The sequence below is a fragment of the Thamnophis sirtalis genome, unplaced genomic scaffold, assembly GCF_051295495.1.
Source record: "Thamnophis sirtalis isolate CommonGarterSnake01/CBP01778 unplaced genomic scaffold, rThaSir2_p1.2 scaffold_9, whole genome shotgun sequence".
In the NCBI taxonomy this organism is placed as follows: domain Eukaryota; kingdom Metazoa; phylum Chordata; class Lepidosauria; order Squamata; family Natricidae; genus Thamnophis; species Thamnophis sirtalis.
The window spans coordinates 398,418-417,386 of NW_028261389.1; the positions used below are offsets into that span (position 1 = coordinate 398,418).

General features: G+C 62.5%; 2 protein-coding genes across 4 annotated transcripts; one reads left to right on the forward strand and one right to left on the reverse strand.

Moving 5' to 3' along the window:
- Positions 1-6,141, forward strand: LOC106556986 (rheacalcin-1). Of its 2 annotated transcripts, none has more exons than XM_014076061.2 (6): positions 1-90; positions 4,574-4,656; positions 4,798-4,892; positions 5,126-5,263; positions 5,351-5,456; positions 5,914-6,141. In XM_014076061.2, exons 2-6 carry the CDS (start codon positions 4,599-4,601, stop codon positions 6,018-6,020), a joined length of 504 nt encoding a protein of 167 aa, XP_013931536.2. In that variant the 5' UTR covers positions 1-90; positions 4,574-4,598; the 3' UTR covers positions 6,021-6,141. The 2 variants fall into 2 exon arrangements, with proteins under 2 accessions (XP_013931536.2, XP_087578720.1); XM_087722594.1 differs by having other exon boundaries at positions 72-90; positions 4,577-4,656.
- Positions 6,142-6,542: 401 nt separating this feature from the next.
- Positions 6,543-17,169, reverse strand: CPT1B (carnitine palmitoyltransferase 1B). 2 transcript variants are annotated; one of them, XM_014076087.2, is made up of 21 exons: positions 17,006-17,169; positions 15,215-15,245; positions 15,153-15,175; positions 14,435-14,580; positions 13,924-14,063; positions 13,282-13,459; positions 13,020-13,121; positions 12,380-12,517; positions 12,176-12,253; positions 11,959-12,066; positions 11,437-11,521; positions 10,779-10,974; positions 10,421-10,606; positions 9,841-9,946; positions 9,441-9,557; positions 8,643-8,807; positions 8,354-8,488; positions 7,646-7,798; positions 7,400-7,513; positions 7,033-7,125; positions 6,543-6,839 (listed from the first exon to the last, which is right to left on the reverse strand). In XM_014076087.2, exons 4-21 carry the CDS (start codon positions 14,573-14,575, stop codon positions 6,750-6,752), a joined length of 2,325 nt encoding a protein of 774 aa, XP_013931562.2. In that variant the 5' UTR covers positions 14,576-14,580; positions 15,153-15,175; positions 15,215-15,245; positions 17,006-17,169; the 3' UTR covers positions 6,543-6,749. The 2 variants fall into 2 exon arrangements, with proteins under 2 accessions (XP_013931562.2, XP_013931561.2); XM_014076086.2 differs by lacking the exon at positions 17,006-17,169 and adding an exon at positions 16,732-16,880.
- Positions 17,170-18,969: the final 1,800 nt, after the last annotated feature.

Consider the following 18,969-nt stretch of genomic DNA (forward strand, 5'->3'; position numbering starts at 1 on the left):
CTTATAAAGCCCGGGGAAGCCGCTCCTCTCTTCTTCTCTCCGCTTCGGCTGCTCAGGGCTTCCTCTCCTCCCGGCGCGACAGGACCCCCGGTGAGTGCCCTCTTCCCACCCATCGCGCCTTCCACTCGTCGAGCCAGGGGGCGAGTGGAAGGACCCGCTGTTTCAGTACGAAGCCTCCCGCATCCGGGCCATGGCAGCCAGGCTCTTCCCGGCTCAGCGGGGCAAGCAGCAGAGGCTCGCCTTGGGGAGGGGGCAGCTGAGACCCCCAGGAGCAGCCCGCACTAGCCGCGGCGGCCAAGCCTGGCCAAGAGGCCCGCGCGCTCGGCTGGCGGAGGGTGGGCTCTTCCGTGGCTTTCCCAGCTGCATAGTACCCCCCCCCATCCCCCTCTCCAAACACTCCCAGCGAGTAAGGTCGGGGAGACGCATCTGGAGGGCGCCAGGGCGAGGCTCGGTTTCTACCAGGCGTGGCGGGCGCAAAAGCAGGTCCCCTCCCGAGACCCCCGGTGGAATCGGGCTCTTCGAGGCTGCGCCTGGCACTCTCGGGGTTGAGCGCCCTTCAGCCGCCCGGTGGCCCAGTTCCCGGCCCTTTCTGCCCACAGGGAGGGAGGAGGGAGAAGGGGCGCGTCCCTACTTGCCAGCCCCAAATCAACTCCAGCTGCGCTTAGCGCGGCTGGAGCTCAGCACCTCGGAGAGATCCAAGAGAAGGCAGGACAGAGCTCAGGCCCGGAATGGGCCACTTCGCCTCCGCCACATGCTGGCGCCCATCTCGCCCCGGTCTTCCAGCCAGAGCCGACCAACAGCGGGCCTTTAGACTGGGCTGGCCTCCCGCCTGCGCTCCGCCGCCAACGGAGCCCCGGCCCTCCGCCTCTGGCCTCTCGATTCGTCTAGGGATAATCTTACCGGGGGGGGGGGGGAGGCGCTACAAGGGACACGTAGCCGCACCTCACAGCAGCCAGTCTGGAGGGGGGAGGGGGTATCTGTCTAGCCGTGGTGGCGCTGGGGGGGAGGGGGGTGCGGCTCTGGGATGGGAAATACCATTCCTTTCTATGGGACGGGGAGTGTCGCACTCACACCCCCAGACACGCCTCTTGTTTGAATGTCCTGGATTCCTTGTTGACCCCTGGGAATTACCAGGAAAAACAGAAGTTTCATAACAAAGGGGTGGGGGAATCTATTTCGGCCTCCCTGGGGATGAAAGGCAAGCAGAAAAGTTCCAAAGTGCCCTGATCCTCTTTGATGCGTGTCTCTTACCCGCTGGTGCTTCTCCTGCCTCCAACCTCAGGTTGGTCTAGGTCAGTGTTTCTCAACCTTGGCAACTTGAAGATGTCTGGACTTCAACTCCCAGAATTCCCCAGCCAGCATTTGCTGGCTGGGGAATTCTGGGAGTTGAAGTCCAGACATCTTCAAGTTGCCAAGGTTGAGAAACACTGACCTAGGTAGATGCCCACAACACTGAGCCGGTTGAGCCCCCTTTCCTTGGTGGGTCCGGATATCACTTTCAATATATGGGTGTGTGTGCGCAGTGTCCCTACGTGCGTATCTTTTCTCATGCAAAGAATATGAACTGAGTGTGCAAATCACAGCTGCAGAAAGTTATTTGTAAGGCGGAGTGCAAGTTGTGTCTTTTTAACCTCCTTTGTCTATTTTAAATTTTTTTTAGTATTCTTTTAAAATTGTTTTTATATGTAAGCCGCCCGGAGTCCTTCGGGATTGGCCGGCATATACATTCATTAAACTTTGAACTTTGATTTCAAGCTGTGCCAAAGTGGCTGTTGCCAAAAAGCTACTGATTTACTCCTGACTCTTAACGCATTTCCCCCAAAAATAAGTCAGGGTCTTATTTTCTTTTGACCCCCCCGCCCAAATAAGCACTTGGCCTAGTTTTTGGGGAGCTCTCGTCATTTTTTAGATGCAGGAGGCGTTGAGCGTGGTCACCACAATGCTGTGTTGGAACATTTTGGGGGAGGGCTTGTTTCAGTGCATGCGCTCAAAAGCCTGATTGGGCTTATTATCCGGGGACGGGTCATTTTTGGGAAAACAGGGTAGGTAACACAAGGAAAGAATCCAGGAAAGCCAACAACAGACACCCACAGGCTCTGGATAAAACATTGTGTTATTCACTACATGCTTTTTTTTCTGCGGCCCCTGAGCCCAACTATGATATGTAATCCAATAACCTAGAAAATCCAACTCCAAACTATTTTTGAGTTACCTTTCCAGAAATTGTGGGGTGCTTGGAGCTCTCGGAGGTTGGTGGTTTTCTTGCAGAGTCTGTAGAGATTCTCAGCCATCCAAGTCCTGGTTGTCCCAAAGGTGTTTCTCTCAGGAGGCAAGGGTGTTTCCCCCCCCTTTGAAGGTGTTTCGCTTCTCATCCAAGAAGCTTCTTCAGCTCTGACTAGATGGTGGGGAAATGGAAGGATTGATCCTCCTTGCAGACGGCTGGCCATTTGCATCCTTTTAGAGCAGTGATTCTCAACCTTGGCCACTTGAAGATGTCCGGACTTTAACTCCCAGAATTCCCCAGCCAGCATTCGCTGGCTGGGGAATTCTGGGAGTTGAAGTCCGGACATCTTCAAGTGGCCAAGGTTGAGAAACATTGTTTTAGAGGTTCCTCTGTGTCCTCAGGTGATCTGTGCCACCTGAGTGGTGCTCCTGGTTCCTGCAGTCTGCAACTTTTCCTTTCATGCGGAGATTTCACTACCAACAAGCACTGATGATTTTTCCCTAGTTGGGTCCTGAAACGCCTGAGGGAACCCACCCCCCTGCGTTCAGAGAACACCAAGGACCCCACAGCTCAACTCTGAGCTACAGATCTTGTGCTCTGTCGGTTTTCAGAAACTATTCACAATACTCCTACGTGCATTTATAGTATTTCAAGCCAAGACTGGTATGAAAAACACGCCCAGCCCTTTGGTGACATGGTGAAATGGCACTAAGAGAGAGCAACAGAATGCTCTTTTTACCTCCTCCTTGCCGCCCCCATTCAAATTATGGGAAAGGGCTGCTACCTGTCTACATCTCTTCCACTCTAAACCTACCTGCCCAGGTGGTGTGGCAGCCGCTGATTTCTTTCTGCACTGCTGGGGAGGCTCAAACGCTCACCTGAGGCCACTGACACACTGTCATTTTGCTTCTGTCCCCAAGAGAAGCAAACCTGTCAGGATCAGGGCACAAAAACTCAGAGCGGCTTAAGAGCTCGATTCAAAAACTTCCCTCTGGCTACAGGGCCGAGGTATCACTTCACCCCCATGGCCAAGAAAACGGTGCAAAATTAACAAATGTCTCACTCAGCAACAAACATTTTGGCCTGAATTGTGGTCGTTGAGTTGAGGACTATCTGTGCTCTTATTCCTGCGCGAGAAATCCTCAACTCGCAACCGTTAGTTTAGTGACCAGTTACAATGGCAATGAAAAAAACCCGGCTAATGACCGGTCCTCACACGGGTGTCCAGGCATCCCCGCGGGGAGCTTGGCAGGCGGCCGATGCATTTCCCAGGGCCGTCTCTGGGTCCCATGAGCTCCGCTTTATGACAAACACGATTCACTTAACAACTGTGGGGAAAAAAGAGTTGTAAAATTGGGCACAAGTCATGAAACAACGGCCTTGATCCTGGAGGCGCTTCGACGGTTACAAGTGCGAGGTTTCGGTTATTTTTGCACTCTTTTATGACCTTTCTTACCACGGTCGTTAAGTGAACCCATTGACTTTGCTTGTCAGAAGGTTGCAAAAAGGGGATCACAATTCCAGCCATAGATACGAGTCAGGCGGCAGGTCTCTGAATTTTGATCCCGTGGCTAAAAGGAAGCAGGAAGGGGTTGCAAGTTGAGGATTCCCAATACACTTTATTTGCTTGCCGTTTTATCCTTCCGAAATTCTTCCCCCGAGATTTTTAGGACCATCAAGTAGAAACTTCTCCCTCTTTTGCCTGGAATGGCGCAGGCTTTCCTGTCTGAGCAGGGGGTTGGACTAGAAGACCTCCAAGGTCCCTTCCAACTAGGTTCTCCTGTCATTACTCTTAAATATCATACTGAATATTTTCCTTTGAATAATTCCATTAAGAAAAACAGAAAACCCATGAAAGGTTACAAGCCCTGAAGCAAAACGAAAGGTTTTCAATCAAGCTCCAAGCCCCTCCGTGTTGTTTTTGTGCCCCTACAGCCCCTCGGCCCTGATCCCCCCAGTTTCCTTACCTCGGGGAGAAAAACCAGATCCTCACAACTTAGCCACGGTTTCTGTGCACGAGTGTATCAGGGTCCCATGGCAGCAAAGTGGGGGGGCGGTGGGGAAATAAAAAGACTGTGAAGGTGTGGAATTAGATCAATTGCCTCAGTGGAGCATCTGAGCACTTTCGGCAGTGCAGAAAGAAATCGGCTGCTGTCACACCTGGGCAGGTAAGGTTAGCGGGAGGAAAGAGATGGAGACTCACAAGAGCAGAGAAGCACCGTCCCTTTTTCTATTTTCTAGCAGGAAGGCCTGATGGGTGGGCGTCCCATCCCCCCCCCATGGAGGCTGCCATGCTCCCCCTCCCCTTCTCTCCCCTCCCCTCACGCCTCCTCTTTCCTTACGCAGCAGCAGCTCTCGGAAGCCTCATTGGAGGATGGGCCCTTTCAGCCTCGGCCTCCTGCTCTGCCTGGCGCTTGTGCCCTTCGCAGCTGGTGAGTCTCCTCTTCCCCCCTCCCCATAACTGGAAGAGGGGAGGGGGCTCCCCCGGCCCTTCCTCCTATGGGTTCTGCAGTTCCTGGGAACAAAGCCTCCCTGTGGGCATTCGGGGCCTCACCCCTGTCCTGCTTTTGCAGATGCCCAAGCTAACCCCTGCCCTGGCGGCTGGCTCTCCTACAATGGCCACTGCTACGGCTACTTTGAGCAGGAGCTGAACTGGCAGCAGGCGGAGGTGAGTCAGGGCAGGGGAGGGAGGCCTGGCACTGCCAGGGGTTCAGCCTCGCCCACACCCTGGTGGCTGCTGAGGGGGCAATGCCAGGGGAAGGAGACCCAGCTTCTCCCGCTGGCTGGGGAGTTCTGGGAGTTGAGGTCCACCCATCCTCAAATGACCACGGTTGAGACCAGTTCGAGGGCAGGCAGCCGGCTTCCCCCGCAGCATCTCTGCCGATCTCCCCCCCACTCCAGGCCTTCTGCCAAAGCCACAATGGCCACCTGGCCTCCATCCTGACCCGTGAAGAGCACCAAACCGTGGCCGACTTCCTGACCAAGGCTCAGTGGTGGGAGCGCGAGGACGTCTGGCTGGGGTTCTTCCTCCCCTCCAACGTGAGTGACTGGGGGTGGCTTGTGGCGCCCCCTCCCCTCCCCTTGCTTCTTCCTCCACTGACCAGTCTCCAACGCTTGTGCCCTTAGAGCCGGACCTGGGCCTGGGTGGATGGCAGCCCCGTGGGCTACACCGCCTGGGAAAAGCATTACCGCCGCTCCTGGAAGGCCTGCGCCGCCATGGATGACTCTTACGGTGAGGGCCGGAGGGCGGGGGAAGGGGCTCCCATCTCCACAGGGCAGACCCTCCCTCGGAAGGAGGCCCTGGGCTTCTCAGTGGGACTCCCTGCCCCAAGGAACTGCACTGGAGTGGGGCAAAAGGACTCCCATTGAAGTGGCCTCTGAAGACCCTCCCCCAGTTCCCAAAACCAGGAGTGGGGACCGCACAATACCCCGACCACAGTTCAGCCCCAAATGTCTGTTGCTAAGTGAAACGGCTGTTGAATGAGTTTTGCCCCGTTTGACAAACTTCTTTGTCAGTTGCTAAGTGAGTAAGGCTGGCACCGTGCCAGGACATTTGCAGAAGGCCCCCCTCTCCGCCTGCCCCCCGTAGTGACAGGCTTCCCCTCACAGGTGGCCAAGGGTCCATCTGGGCTGGGCGAGGGACCCCCAACCCCTTTTTCCAGACCTGACCCCCCCCTTTTTGTTTCCAGGGTTCATGCTGTGGGACGACGATTCCTGCTACGACCGGAACCCCTTCCTCTGCAAGAGCTTGGCAGCGGCTGCCCCCACCCAGGCCCCCCAGGGACTCCAGCCCTGAATCTGCCTCCACCTCCCACGGCCAAGGCCCAGAGCCCCCCCTGCTCCTCTACCCGCCCCCCCTTCCTCCCACCAAGGCCTCGCTCTCCCCAGCATCTCCCAATAAACAGCTTCTGAGCAAAGGATCTGGCACTCAGCCGCTGCACTTGCGGGGGGGGGGCAGGGGGGAGATCCTACCCACTTACCCTCAACCCCCTCCCCCCCTGACATGGCAGTTGAAGGCTGCCCTCTTGGGGCGCTTGACTTTCCCGTAGGCTGCGCTCCATCAGGTGGGGTGGGGGGGCAGCATCTGCCGAACTTCTGTCCTTGTCCAGGAAGATGCCCTCTCCCCCCAGCCCCTCTGGAGGAGATGCCCATCGCTTAGGAAGGGAGGGGGGGCACAGGGAAAGCACAGCAGCCCCCAGGCAACCAGGAAGGCCTCTGGGTCCGGGCTGACCTTGGCGGTGGGGCCTCTGCCCCCCCCCAAGAGCTTCACCAGAAGGATCCCCCCCCAGGCCAAATCAGGAGGCTTCACACAAGGGGGTCCCTGAAGTGCTCCTCCTTTATGAGGGACATCACGGGGCAGCCGCTCTGCCCCCCACTCCCCGCCAATCCCCGCTGCACCCACAGTGCAGCTCTGCAGGGCGGGAGACGCAGCCGGCCGGCTGGCACCAGGCTCCACGATGCCCGGCATGGCCTCCCCGAAGGCGTCTGCTGCTTCCTTGTGGCTCTGGGCAAAGGCCCCCCCGGCTCAGCGGGCCTTTTGCCTGGGCTGCATGTCCATCAGGGCGGCTATGTCCACCATGGCCTGGCGGATGTTGGCCCCAAAGCGCTTCGAGTCCTGGGGGGGAGGAGACGGGGCGTCACTCAAGGCAGGAGGAGCAGCCCTTGAAGGCCACAGACGCAGCCTGGGGGAGGGGGATGCTCCCTGGCCCAGCGACACCCCTGCCTCCCCCCCCCCGAGAGTGGCTCTTGCAAAGGGGCCGGGCCCTGGCCCTCCCCCAGCCCACCCGCCGTTCCTTGGGCGCACTCACTGTTTCAGGGCTGGAGAACTTGCTGGAAATGTGAAACGTGATCAGCTTCTCCCCAGCAATGATATAGGAGACCCCGTAGCCATCGTCCGCCACCTGCAGGGGGGAGGGACACTGAGGGCCCCACGCTGAGACCGGAGGTGTGGGAGGAGCCCCTGGTCTGCCTTGCCAAAGCCCCGCCTTCCCTCCCCCTTCATCCCTTTCCCCTCCCTCCCGCCCTCTTTCTGGCTCTTCTGCCAGCCCCTCCCGACTCTGGCACTCCTCCCTCCCTGGGGACCTTGGCCCACCCCTCTGCACAGCCCCTGTCCCTTCCCTGCCTCCCCCCGCCGGCCGGCCAGCCCCACTCACTGGCCCAAAGCCCCCCACTCACTGGCCCAAAGCCCCCGCCCGAGGAGACGTAGTCCGGGTAGGCCTCCAGGCTGAACATCCTGATCTGCTGCTGGGGGGTCTGGCTGGTGGAGAGGCGCCAGGGCTCGGACAGCACCTGGGGGGGGGGAGAGGAGGGGTCACCCCAGCAAGACCAGCTTCTCTTCCCTCCCAAACCGCAGCCCACAGGGCAGTCACCCGCTCAGGATGGCTCAGCACAGAGCCCCCTAAAGCCTGGACCCCCCCTCACCTTGTCCAGAAAGGGAGACTTCACACCCAGGTAGCGGGACATCACGTAGAGGCAGAAGAGATGCCGGTCGATCCCGGCCCCCGTCATGGCCAGGCGGTACATCTGCTGGTGCTTCTCGGCCGCTGTCTGGAAGAGCTGCAGGCGGTCCGGGGGCTATGGGGAGCCGGGGGGGCGGGAGAGAAGGGAGTGGTGCCCAGCCTGAACAGCTGTTTAGCCTCCCCGAGGCGGGCAGTTCCAGGCACTGCCAAGGCGCCTCCTGTGCCGGAGGCCTCCCCTTCTTCATCCTGACCCTGCCTCTGTCAGGATCCCACCACAAGCCCCCTCCCCAACTCCCTCCGAGTTACGAAGGAGCTTCCCTTGCTTAGGGGGTCCCACGGGGGCACAATTTCCATGCTCTGAAGTTTCCCACCTGCTCTGCCCACCCATCCTCGCCCCAGAAGCCCCCTGGAGTTTAATCCCGGCCTCTGCCTGCCCTGGGTACCCACAGCAGAAAAGCTGGAGAACCTCCAGGCTGCCATCCGTGGGGCCCGAGAGCCCCTGGAAACGCAGCCTTCGCCCCACCCCTTTTGGGGAAAGCCCCCCCCTCTTCCTGGGGCTGGGCGGGAGGGGCCGTGTGCCCCCCTCCTGAGGCTCTCTGGGGCTTCCGAGGCCCCCCATGAAAGGCAGTGGGGGGGGGCTGCAGCTGGGGCCAGGGGGGGGGAGACTCACGCTACAGCTGGGGTCACTCATGCTGCGCACGAAGGCCGTGGCCTCCCTGGTGCAGGAGCGCACGGTCTCCGTCCGGCCCTCCCGGAAGAGCCGCGTCATGGAGGCCTCGTAGGTGAGGCAGAAGTGGCCCCTGTCCTGCAGGGGGGGGGGAGGAGAGGGCAGGAGGCGGGTGACGAGAGCACAGGACCTTCCCCATCCCCCCCCTCAGCGGCTTCCCCCTGACCTCCCCTTGGCAGCCGGGCTGCCCTGCCCCCCTGGCCTGAGAGCCCGGCGCCCCCTCCCTCCTCACCCGGAAGTGTGCCAGCTGCAGGGCGATCTGGATGAAGCTGTCCGGGCTGGTCCGGCACTTCTTGATCAGCCCTTTGCCGAAAGCGCTGAAGCAGAAGCAGCAGAAGTCCACCTCGTCCGCCAGCGCTCGGGCCTCGCCGTACGACGCATCGATGGCCTGGATGCACTGCGGGGAGAGGCACCCTGAGACGGGGGGGGCAGGAGGGGGGCATCCATGGGCCCCCAGGGGGGATCCCTCCCTCCCTCCGTGCAAATTTCCCCACCCAAACCCTCAGCCGGTGCCCGCAGATGCCATTCCGGTCTTTGTAGGGTGCAGGAAGAAGCCAACAAACCACCATCTGGCTTGCAAAGCATTTATGGTGGGCTTCCCACAACCACAACCTCCCATTTCACCCAGAGAAGCTCTCCGGTGTGCCAGCCTGTGCCAGCTTTCTACAAGGGCGGGATTTGCTCCATGGACCAGCCCTCCAAGAAAGGGGGGGGGCTCTGGCAGGGAGGCTTTAACGGGGATCCCTGTACTCAGCAGGAGGCTGGACTGGATGGCCTCAAGTGCCCCCCCACATGAGCTTAAAGCTGGGCAGAATCTCTTCCTTGCAAGGAGCCCCCCCCAACAACCTTCAACCCCCCCTCCCCCCAAGGATGTTTTCAGGAGGGAGACTGTTGTGGGGGGGGGGGTGTCTCCCACTTGCTTCCTAGCAGAGTAATTCTTGGGAGGGGGCTGTGGTACTAAGGGAAGGATCCACTCTCTTCCCTCTGAGCCCCTTTCAGGCTCCCCACTCGGGACGGCCCCCAGACCCACCTCTTCTGGAAAGTCCCACAGCAAGCGCTGCGGGGCGAGCAGATCGGTGTTGGGCACCCCCTGGCAGTGCCCGCCATTGCAGTAACCCAGCAGGAGCTGGTCTGTCGCCAGCATGAACTGGGCAGGGAGAGGAAGGAAGGAAGATGAAAGGAAAGAAGATGGAGGGAAATGAAGGAAGGAACAAAGGAAAAGAAAGGAAGGAAGGAAGATGGAGGGAGGGAGGGAGGGAGGGAGAGAAAGGGCACCACAGGGTTAGGCAGCCTCCTTTGCCTTCCACTCCCCATCCCATCAGCCTCAGCCAGTCTGTCCCCAAGCGGTGCAGAGGTCGTGGACAGGCTGTGGCCCTTCCGGGGCCCACGGCAGAGACCCCCTCCCCAAGGGGACCAAAAGGGCCGCTCACCTCCCAGAGGTGCCCCATGACGGGGGCGTCGGCCCACGAGTGCTCGGCGTTGCCCCCCAGCTTGCCGTTCGGATAGACCACCAGCGTGAAGGACTTGTCGAACCACCTGGGGAGGAGAGCCCAGCTGCACCAAAGCCAGCAGGGGCTCCAGGAGGTGGCCCTCCCCTCTACGGGGGGCCTTGGGGGCAGGGGAGGAGAGGCGCAGAGGCCCCGTGCAGGAAGAGGGTCCGGCTGCCCCCCACCCTCCTCCCTGCGCCCTGCTTGAGCCCCTAAAGGAAATCCGTGGGGCCCAGGATGGAGAGGGAATAGTTTGGTCTAGTGGTTAAAGCACCAGGCGAGAGAGAGACCAACGGTGAGTGCAGGCCTTGCCTTAACCACGAAAGCCGGTTCCTCTCTCTCGGCCCAACCCACCTCGCAGGGTTGTTGTGGGGGGGAAAGGGGGAGGGGGAAGGAAGGGTGTGGGATCGATTCAACCGCCTTGAGCAAATGGGGAGAATAGCAAAGGGGACCCCAACGTAACCCCCCTGTGCCAGCCCAGCCCACCTGGGGCCGGATGCCTGCGTGCCAGGGATGCCCTCACCGGTCGTAGCAGTGCCCGTGCAGGAGGCTCTTGGCGTAGTCGCTGAGGCTCTCCTCCCGCTCAGGGCTGAAGCCTTGCGGCTCTTCGTCCAGGGCCAGGAAGAAGGCAGCTCGGTCGATGCAGTCCAGCGATGCCCTGTTCTTGCCCCGGCTGAAGAACTTGGCACGGGCCTCAGCCCAGGGCACCCTGGAAGGGGCAGGAGGAGGAGGAGGAGGGGGGCCCCGACTGCCACGCGTGCCTCCAAGGCAGCCCACGCTCTGGGGCTCAGTGTGCACACGGGCACCCCTGGTCGTGCCCGCTCCTCCCACTGTGTGTGTGTGGGGGTGCCCCCTCCCCGCCCCCCTCCCGCACGGGCTACCTGCTCCCCGCAGTGAGGGCTGCCAGCCTCAGCTCCCCCGGCTGCGGAGGGGAGGGGTCGTCCAGGATGCGCTGGAACTGCATCTCCAGGTCCCGGGGGGGCAGGTGCTTCCCCCCGTGGTAGAGCCAGACTTTGAAGAAGCGCCCTCTGTGGAAGACGGCCAGGTGCCTGCTGTCGGCCAGGTGCAGGAGGGAGTCTGGGGGGGGGTGGGGGGTGGGGATGAGTGACAGGTCTCACACACACACACACACACACACACACACCCTGCGGTCCCTGAAGGCCCAGGGGGGGCTGACCTCTGGCTGGAGCGATTCTGCTCCACGCTGACCTCCAAATCGCCTGACCCCCTTCCCCGCTTCCGGGGCTTGGAAGGAGGAGGAGGAGGAGGGTGTGGGGTCCCGAAGTCAAGGGTCAACTTTCTTGCCTCTGAGATGATTGGCCAGCCACCTCCAACCCTCCCTTCCCCCACCTGGGTCAGTTCCTGATTCAGGTGGTCCTCAGCTTACGTCCCTCCATTGAGTGCCCGTTCAAGGTTACGATGGCAGCGCTGAAAACAGTGCCTCATGGCCGTTTTTCACCCTTGTGACCCCCCCTGCGGCCTCCCTGGGGAGGGTCACAATCTGGACGCTTGGCGCCTTCCTCCCCCAGCGCTGCCCACCTGCCTCTTTGCCAGGGATGCGCGTCGTGTTGAACATCCGTTCCATCTGGTAGGAGCACATGGGCACCACGCCCAGCGCCATCACCTGGGGGCAGAGAGAGGCCGAGGGGTTCGGGCTCAGCCTGGCGCTAGAGGAGGCCGGAGCCTGGGGGCATCTGAGCAGAGAAGGGGCACTGGGCAAGGGGGGAGGGCAGAGGGGTAGGCAGTGAACTCCCCCTCCCCACAAGCCCCTTTCCCCATGGGGGCCACGACTGGCACCAAGGCAGCCAGGAGGATTTCTCTTCCCAGCAGAACTGGGGAGAAATGGATCCTTCAGTTGGGGGGGGGAGGCTAAAGAAGCCCCTAACCCAGCCAAGCCCCCTCCCCCAGAAGCCCAGGGAAGCTCTCTGGATGAGGGAAGAGGGGATTTGCCAGGGGCTGGGCAGGCCTTTCTGGAGGGGCCACATCTTCCTCCAGAAGGCTTCTGGGAAAGGGCTGTGTGGGGGCCCTTGTAAGACCCCCACCCCCAAAACTTCTACTCACAGGCGCAAGCTCTTCCCGGTCCAGCTGGCGCCGGTACTTCAGGATGGCGTGCACGCAGTTGCCCGCTCGGGCAGCCTGGATGGGCGTGGGGGTGATGTAGAGAAAGTCCTGCGGGGGGGGGGAGGGCGGAGGGAGGGAGCAGCTGATGACCTGGCAGGCAGGGGGGGGCCTCCCGCCAGGCTCTGCCCCACGGAGCCCCCCAGCGGCTGAGACTCACCATGAGGTAGTAGTTGCTGTTGACCATGATGGGGCCCCTCCCTCGCAGGTAGATGTACTCCTCCCACCAGTCGCTCACCTGTGGGAGAGAACGGCTTCCTTGGGGGGCTGCCGGGGGGGGGGCACTCTCCCGCAGGAGGCTCCCTCCACAGGCTGGGCTCCAAGGACCAGGGGCCGTGGGGGGAGGGGAGGGGGAGGAACTCACGTAGTTGGTGGCCCACCAGGACTTGAGGACTAGGAACTTCTGGAGGCGGGTGCCCACTTTCTGCTGGAAGTCCCTGGCCAGGACCTCCATCTGCTCAAACTTCTCCTTCTCCAGCAAGGGCTGCACAGACTCCAGATACTGCAGGCAAAGAAAGGAGCAGCGATTGGGGGGGGGGGGTTCTACCATTCCACCCCCCCAGGCCCACGTGGACCCAGAGACCTTGCCCAGAGCCCCAGGCAGACCCTGATTTAGCCTCCACGGACAGAACTGGGAGGGGGGGGTCTCTTCTCTCTGGGAATATGGAGCCCCCCCCTTCAAACTGGGACATGACACTCCGGGTCTGTTGTGGCTCCCCAGCCCCAGCCAGCCAGAAGCAGCAACTGGTTCACTGCCTGCCCCCTCCCTCTCTCCCAGAAGGATGAGGCAAGAAACAGGGGCTGCAGGCAGCCCCCCTTCAGACATGGCAAAGGCACTTAGGGACCCCCTCCCTGCCCCCATCCCATCAGGGACCCTTTAGCCCCCCCCTCCCACCCTCAAGGCAGCCCCCCATGCTCCACACGCCCCTAAGAGGCCCTTCCAGTTCAAGGCAGCCGGGCCCTCCCCCTCTGTGGGGCCGGGGGGGCGGAGGGCAGCCCCTTACCCTCTGGATGGTGTCCTCCACGCGGGGCACTGGCAGCTTGGGCAGGGAGGTCTGGAAGCTGTAGAGCAGCGGGTGGCGCCCGGACATGACCTTCACCAAGGCCTGCAAGGGGAGGGCGGTCAGGCAGAGAGGGGAGGGGCCCTGGGCAGCCCCACCACGCCTTGGCCCCAGCCGGGCCCCCTGGCCTTGTGGGGAGCCGCAGGGCGAGGCTTCCCTTCCCCTACCAGGGAGGGCCCCCACTCGGGCCCCGGGGCCTCCTCACCACCCAGACTTTGGTGCTGAAGCTGGTCTTGCCATGGGGCTCGAACATCCAGCCGTGGTAGGAGAGCAGCACCTTCAACATCTGGCGGCGCAGCCAGATGCCCAGGACCCAGGCGCCCGTGGAGAAGATCAGGGCACTGAGCAGGGTCTGCTGGCGGAGGTTGAAGTAGCGGCTGCAGCTGGAGGGACACAGGGGGAGGGGGGGTTTCTGGACGGTGGTCCGGGCGGCCAGGTGAGTGGCTGGAGGGAGGGGGGCGTAGGAGAGAGCAATGTGCGGGTGGGCTGGGCTTGATGACCTCTGAGGTCCTTTAGGGCTCCCGAGGGCCCTGCTGCCCCAGGAGGGGGAGGAGGAGGAGGACTTTCCAGGCTCAGAGCTGAAGGAGGCTACCTGGTGGGCCAGCAGGGTCTTTTGAGGGGGGATACGGCTGCCTCCAGGAGTTCCCCCGCCCCATGGGCCCCCCTGCCCCAAAGAATGCCCTGAGCCCTTGAGAGGCTGGGAGCTGCAGCTGCAGGACCCCAGGCTCTTCCCACAGCCCCCCCCCATCATCCCACCTCAGGAGGCCCCCTGCAAGCCCCACTGGAGGGCTCCCCCTGCCAGGCCCTGGGAGGGAGGGGGGAGGGAGGGGCCGGGACTGGGGCTCACCTGGAGAGCAGGTGCTTCTGGATTCTGCTGATGGCCCCCCTGGAGAGATCCACGTGGACCCACGTGCTGCCCACGGTCACGGCAGAGATGGCCAGCCAGCCGGAGGGGGAGCCGGGATACACCCCAGTCAGAAAGCTGTTCTGTGAGATCGGGCCTGTCAGGGGGAGGGGCTGGGAAGTCCGGGAGCCCCCCGCCCGCATTTAAGCCCCCTCCCCCCCGGCTCTGAAGACAACCCTGCCTGCCCCTTCTGGCCGAGTAAAAGCTGGGACAGCAACCACACGATTGGGGTCCCTGGCAAGGAGGGGGGGGCCGTGGGGCCACCCTCAAACCCAGCCCCAGATGCCCGGCCGGCCAGGGGAGGGAGGGGGCTCCCAGGGGGGCAGCCAGGCCAAGGTCCGGCCCCTTGCTCACCCTCAAGGCCAACGGCTCCACCCAACCCATGGCCTGGGGCTGGCCCAGATTTTGCCAGGACCCCCCCCCCTTGCCCGTGTGCCCCCCCCCCCCAGCTGACCTTCAGCCGTATGAAGCGCTTCTTCCAGGAATGGAGGCCCGAGAGGTAGATCTGCTTTAGGGCTTCCTGGCTCAGCCGGAAGTCCACCCCGTCCGGAGTGACGGTGAACTGGAAGGCCACTGCCTGGTGGGCTTCTGCCATCTTGCCTGGGAGGAGGAATTGGGGCGGGGGTCTCCTTCACCCGGATGCTGCTCCGTCTTGGGAGCTTCTTGGTTCCCCTCCCCCCTCCATTCCAATCCCATTGACCCCGGAAGGAAAGAAGCGCGGGGCCTCCTCAGAGCATGTGCAGAGTGCCGCCCTTCTGCACTCCTTCTGTGGGTGTGAGGGGGGGGGCTGGCCAAGAGGGTCCCCGAGGGCCCCAGGGCCGGACTCTGCTCAGCCAAAGGGGACCAGGGGGTGGGGTGGCATTCTGCCTGGGAGGGGGTGGTGAGACCTCCTTGGGGGGGGGGGAGGAACAGGGGGCCCAGGAGGCCCCGGAAACCGTCCACCCGCTGGCTGCCAGCCCAGGAATCCTTTCTCATCACAGGACCCCCGTTTTCTCCCCTCTCGGCCCCCAAACTGGAATCGTCTGGAGCAGGGTCTCTGCTGGAGGCCTCCCTCCCCTCACCGGCCTCCCCACCCCCGCCCCCTCGCCCACGTAGGTCCATGGATCCCAGCTCAGGTGCCTATGTGGGTCTGCGCAAGGGCCCCCCTCCAGTGAGCCCCCCCTCCCACTAACCTGCTGGGTGTCAGCAGCAGCCTCGAGGTCAAGGCAGAGCCTGGGCAAGGGCTCCCTTCGCACTCTCTCTTCCGCTCCTCTTGGCCCCTAGATCTGTGGGGAGACAGGCGGGGACCAGAGTCAAAGCTGCCCTGAGGGCCTGGGGGCAAAGCTTCCCTTCCTCCTTCCCCCCCACATCCTTCCCCCCCCCAGCTGATCTGCAGCCACCGTCTGTTTACACAAGGAGCCGCTTGGCTGGAGAGGCTGTTTCCGTCATGTGAGGCTGGCATCCCAGGCTGGCATCAGGCACAGGGGGGTGGGTGCCAGGAGGGAGAGAGGGAGGGAGGGAGGGAGAAGGGCCCTCCGGGACCCTGGTGACAGAGAGCCCCCCCTGCTTCCCCCAAGAGCGGATGAAGTGCCTCCCCTTCCCCTGAAGTCCTGCCAGGTATTTATTATTTATTCGGTTTAAGGTCTATCTTAGGGCCCCCAGCCAGAATCCCCCCCTCCATCCCTGCTGCCTCCTCTTCAACCCACCCCACACCAGGTGGGAAGGGAGGGAGATGGGGAGGGGCAGCAGGAAGCCACTCCAGTTGAGGTGACTCAGGGACCCTTCCTTCCTTCTCCCTTTGTTTCTTCCATCCATTCATCTCCCTCCCTCTTTCCTTCATTTCTTCATTTCCTTCTTCCACCCACCTCCCTCCCTCCTTCTTCCATCCACCCCACCCCACCCCCCGTCCCTCCCTCTTTTCCTTCCCTCCCTCCCTCTTTTCCTTCATTTCTTCCTTATTTCCTTCCTTTCATCCTTCTTTTCACAACTGGCCCAGCATTTCTGGAGGTGACTCAGAGCAGGTCTGAAGCAGAGCCTGGCAGCCGGTGCCCCAACCTCTGCACGCCCCTCCCGGGACCCTTCCTCAATCCACAGACTTCTGGAGTGGACTTTCTTTTGCAGCCCAGGGCTTTTGAGTGTCACCCCCCCCCCCCCGCATCCTGCTGGAGATCAACAAAAGGCTGTCACCCAGCCAGCCCGCCTCTTTGGCTGCAACCCGCTCAGGAAACAGGCGTCCCGGCTGTCCCCGGATTCCGCTGGTTGAGCAAGACCCTACCCAGGGATTTCAGGCAGACCCCCGCCCCCCCTCCCTCGGATTCTGCTAGCGCAGCTGCCCTAGGAAAGCCGCCTCCGGCCGCTCCGCTCCAGAAGGAAAGGACCCTCTCTTGGGCGACAGCTGGGGGTCTCCAGCTGTAACAAACGAGGGCTGTGGGGGGCGGGGTCTTCAGGCATCCAAAACCCTAAAAGGAGCGAATCTTTTGGAAGAGCGAATCTTCGGACTTTGCCAGAGAAGCAGCCAGGCGCCCAACCTCCGTCTTTTCAAGGTGAAGGAGCTTTGATCTTAGGAAGGGGGGGGGGGAGACTCACGGGCATCTTCGGAGCCCCTCCCCCCGGGACACTTGGGCAGCTAGGGGCGGCGGGGAGGGAGGGGGCCCGTCGGGGACTGAAGGACTCCGAGGGGGAGGAGTTCCGGCTGGGCTGGAGACCCCTCCTGCCTCCCCGCGCGAGCCGAAGGGCCAGGGACCCCCGCCCCAGGGCAGCCCCGGATCTCACCGGCCGGACGGGGAGCCCGCTCTGTCCGCGCGGGAGGAAAAGCTTGGTCGCCCCGGCCCGCAGACTCTGCCTTCCCCCTGGCGGCCCTCCTGTAACCGGATACCCGGCGGGGGCGGCGGCCGCCCTAGTAGGGAAGAGGAAGCGGGCGGCGCCTCCGGCCCCTCCCCCAAGTCTAACTCCTGTCCGGCCCGTCCAGCGCTTCAAGCGGCCCCCTTCGCCTTCTACGAGGGGGGGGCCGCCTTCGGACGTGCTTGAGAGGAGGCGGGGCGCTTACGGGGATCCCCAGGCGGAACCTCTACTCGAAGGCCCCCCAGTCGGGGATCTCGGGTCTCCCACGACGGTTCCCCCCCTCTTGGGTTGCTGGAGCGAGGAAAGCGGGGCGCCGGCCGGGACTCCGCAGCCGCTTTTCCCGCAGGACGGAGCGCCCCACCCGCCTTTGCCACCTCCGCCACGTCGCTCTTCGCCTGGCCCGCCCCTTCCCCATTTTGCGCCCCGGCCCACGGGGGGGCTTCTCCCTTGGGGCGGGGCCCTGGCGCCCAACCCCGCGCGGGCCCCGCCTGTAAACTGCCGCCACTGCCGCCCCCTCCCCCTCTCCCGTTGCTCTCCCCCGGCCGTTGCGCGCGGCACCCTCAGGATTCCGCCCAACCGCCGCGCCGGCCGCGGTTCCGCCCGCCCTTGTCCCGTCCTGGCCCCGTCCCCACCAAGGGCGCTTCGGCTCCCTCCCTCCCTGGCCCAGCTGCCCTTCGCCCGAGGCACCGGCTTCCCGACGTGGCTGGGCGGCATCTGACCCGACTCAGGGTGGCAATGCAAAGACCCGGCGCCCCCCTCCCCTCCCACTGGGGCGTCCGTAGCCTCCCTCCACAGGCTGCGCCGTTGGGGGCCTTGCGGGCCCTGGGGAGACCCGCCGCCGCCGCCTCCCTCCGGCCCTGTCCCCCTCTCGTGTCCTGTGGGGGACGCCGGGCGGACACCCCCTCCTGGAAGCCCCAGGCTGCATCCCTGGGGTCGGCCGGCGCAGGGGCTGGGCTAAAGGCATCGGGGTGCAAGAAGCACCCCTCTTGCACAAGGAATCTGCCAGGACAGAGAAGGGCAGAATTGCCAGGGGCTCCTTCCACTGCAGGCTCAAGGTCAGCTGCAAATGGTGGTGGTGGGGAGGTCCTATGGCTGGGAAAGGGGGGGTCTCAACAACCCCCCCCCCCAGTGGAGCCCCTTATCTTGATGCACTGACTGGGCTCATCCTGAGCCATGGTTCCATTCCTTATCCATTTCTTGGCTAACCAACAAGCCAGGCTAAACGCTGGAAACCTCTTGGGTGGGTTTCCAGGCAGCAGAGGCCAAGCGAGGGCTGGTAGTAGGGATGCGCCCCCCTGCCTGGCATGATAAGGGCAGAATCGGGGCGGTCCGCAGATGCTCTGCTGCCAAACGTGAGGCTGCTGCTGGCGGGAACAAGGGGGCTGTCCTGCCAGGCCGCCTGTGCTATAAATAGGGGTTGGAATTTGGGTGAGAGGTTGCCTGGCTGGGAGGAGGGGAGGACAGCTGCTGCCCTGGGCTGTCCCCCCTGCTGCCAGGTAGCCAGCCTCCCCCCCCCAACCCTCTCCTCTCTGGTCAGGCAACAGAGCTCAGCTAGGGTTTCATGAGTTGTCTGAATTGCAGCTGTCCAGGTCAGGGGTCGGGTGGGGGTGTTCAAGAGGCCTGGCCTCTACATAGACAGAAGGATGGGTGCCCCCACCTCTGGACACAGCCCATTGAGTGTCTGAGATTGTGGCCTCAAATACCCCTCCCCACATAACTGCAATCAGCTCAGCGTGGGGCCCCACCAGCCCCAGGCCGGAGTGGAGCCCTTGCCTTGGGTGGGGGAGGGCAGGGGGGAGAAGAAGAGAACGAGAAAACGAAGAGAGAAGAAGCAGCAGCAAATTGAGAAGGAAGGAGAGGCAGGAGGTCAGAGGAATTCCTGCTAAGGTTACCCACAGGAATTCATTGAGTGACCGAAGTCACAACGCCATTGGGAAAGGCGATTTACAACACAACAATTGCAGCATCTCCACCCTCACGGGGTCAAAATTCAGACGCTGGGCAAGTGACCGATGAGGGTCCTGGGCTCCCGTGATTCCCTTTGGCGACCTCCCGGGAAGCTAAGTCAGTGGGAAGCAGGGTTCACTTCACCAATGTTACTCACTCATTACATCCCTACGACCGATAAGATCTCATAGATTAGGCCTCCTCCGTATTCCATCGGCCAGC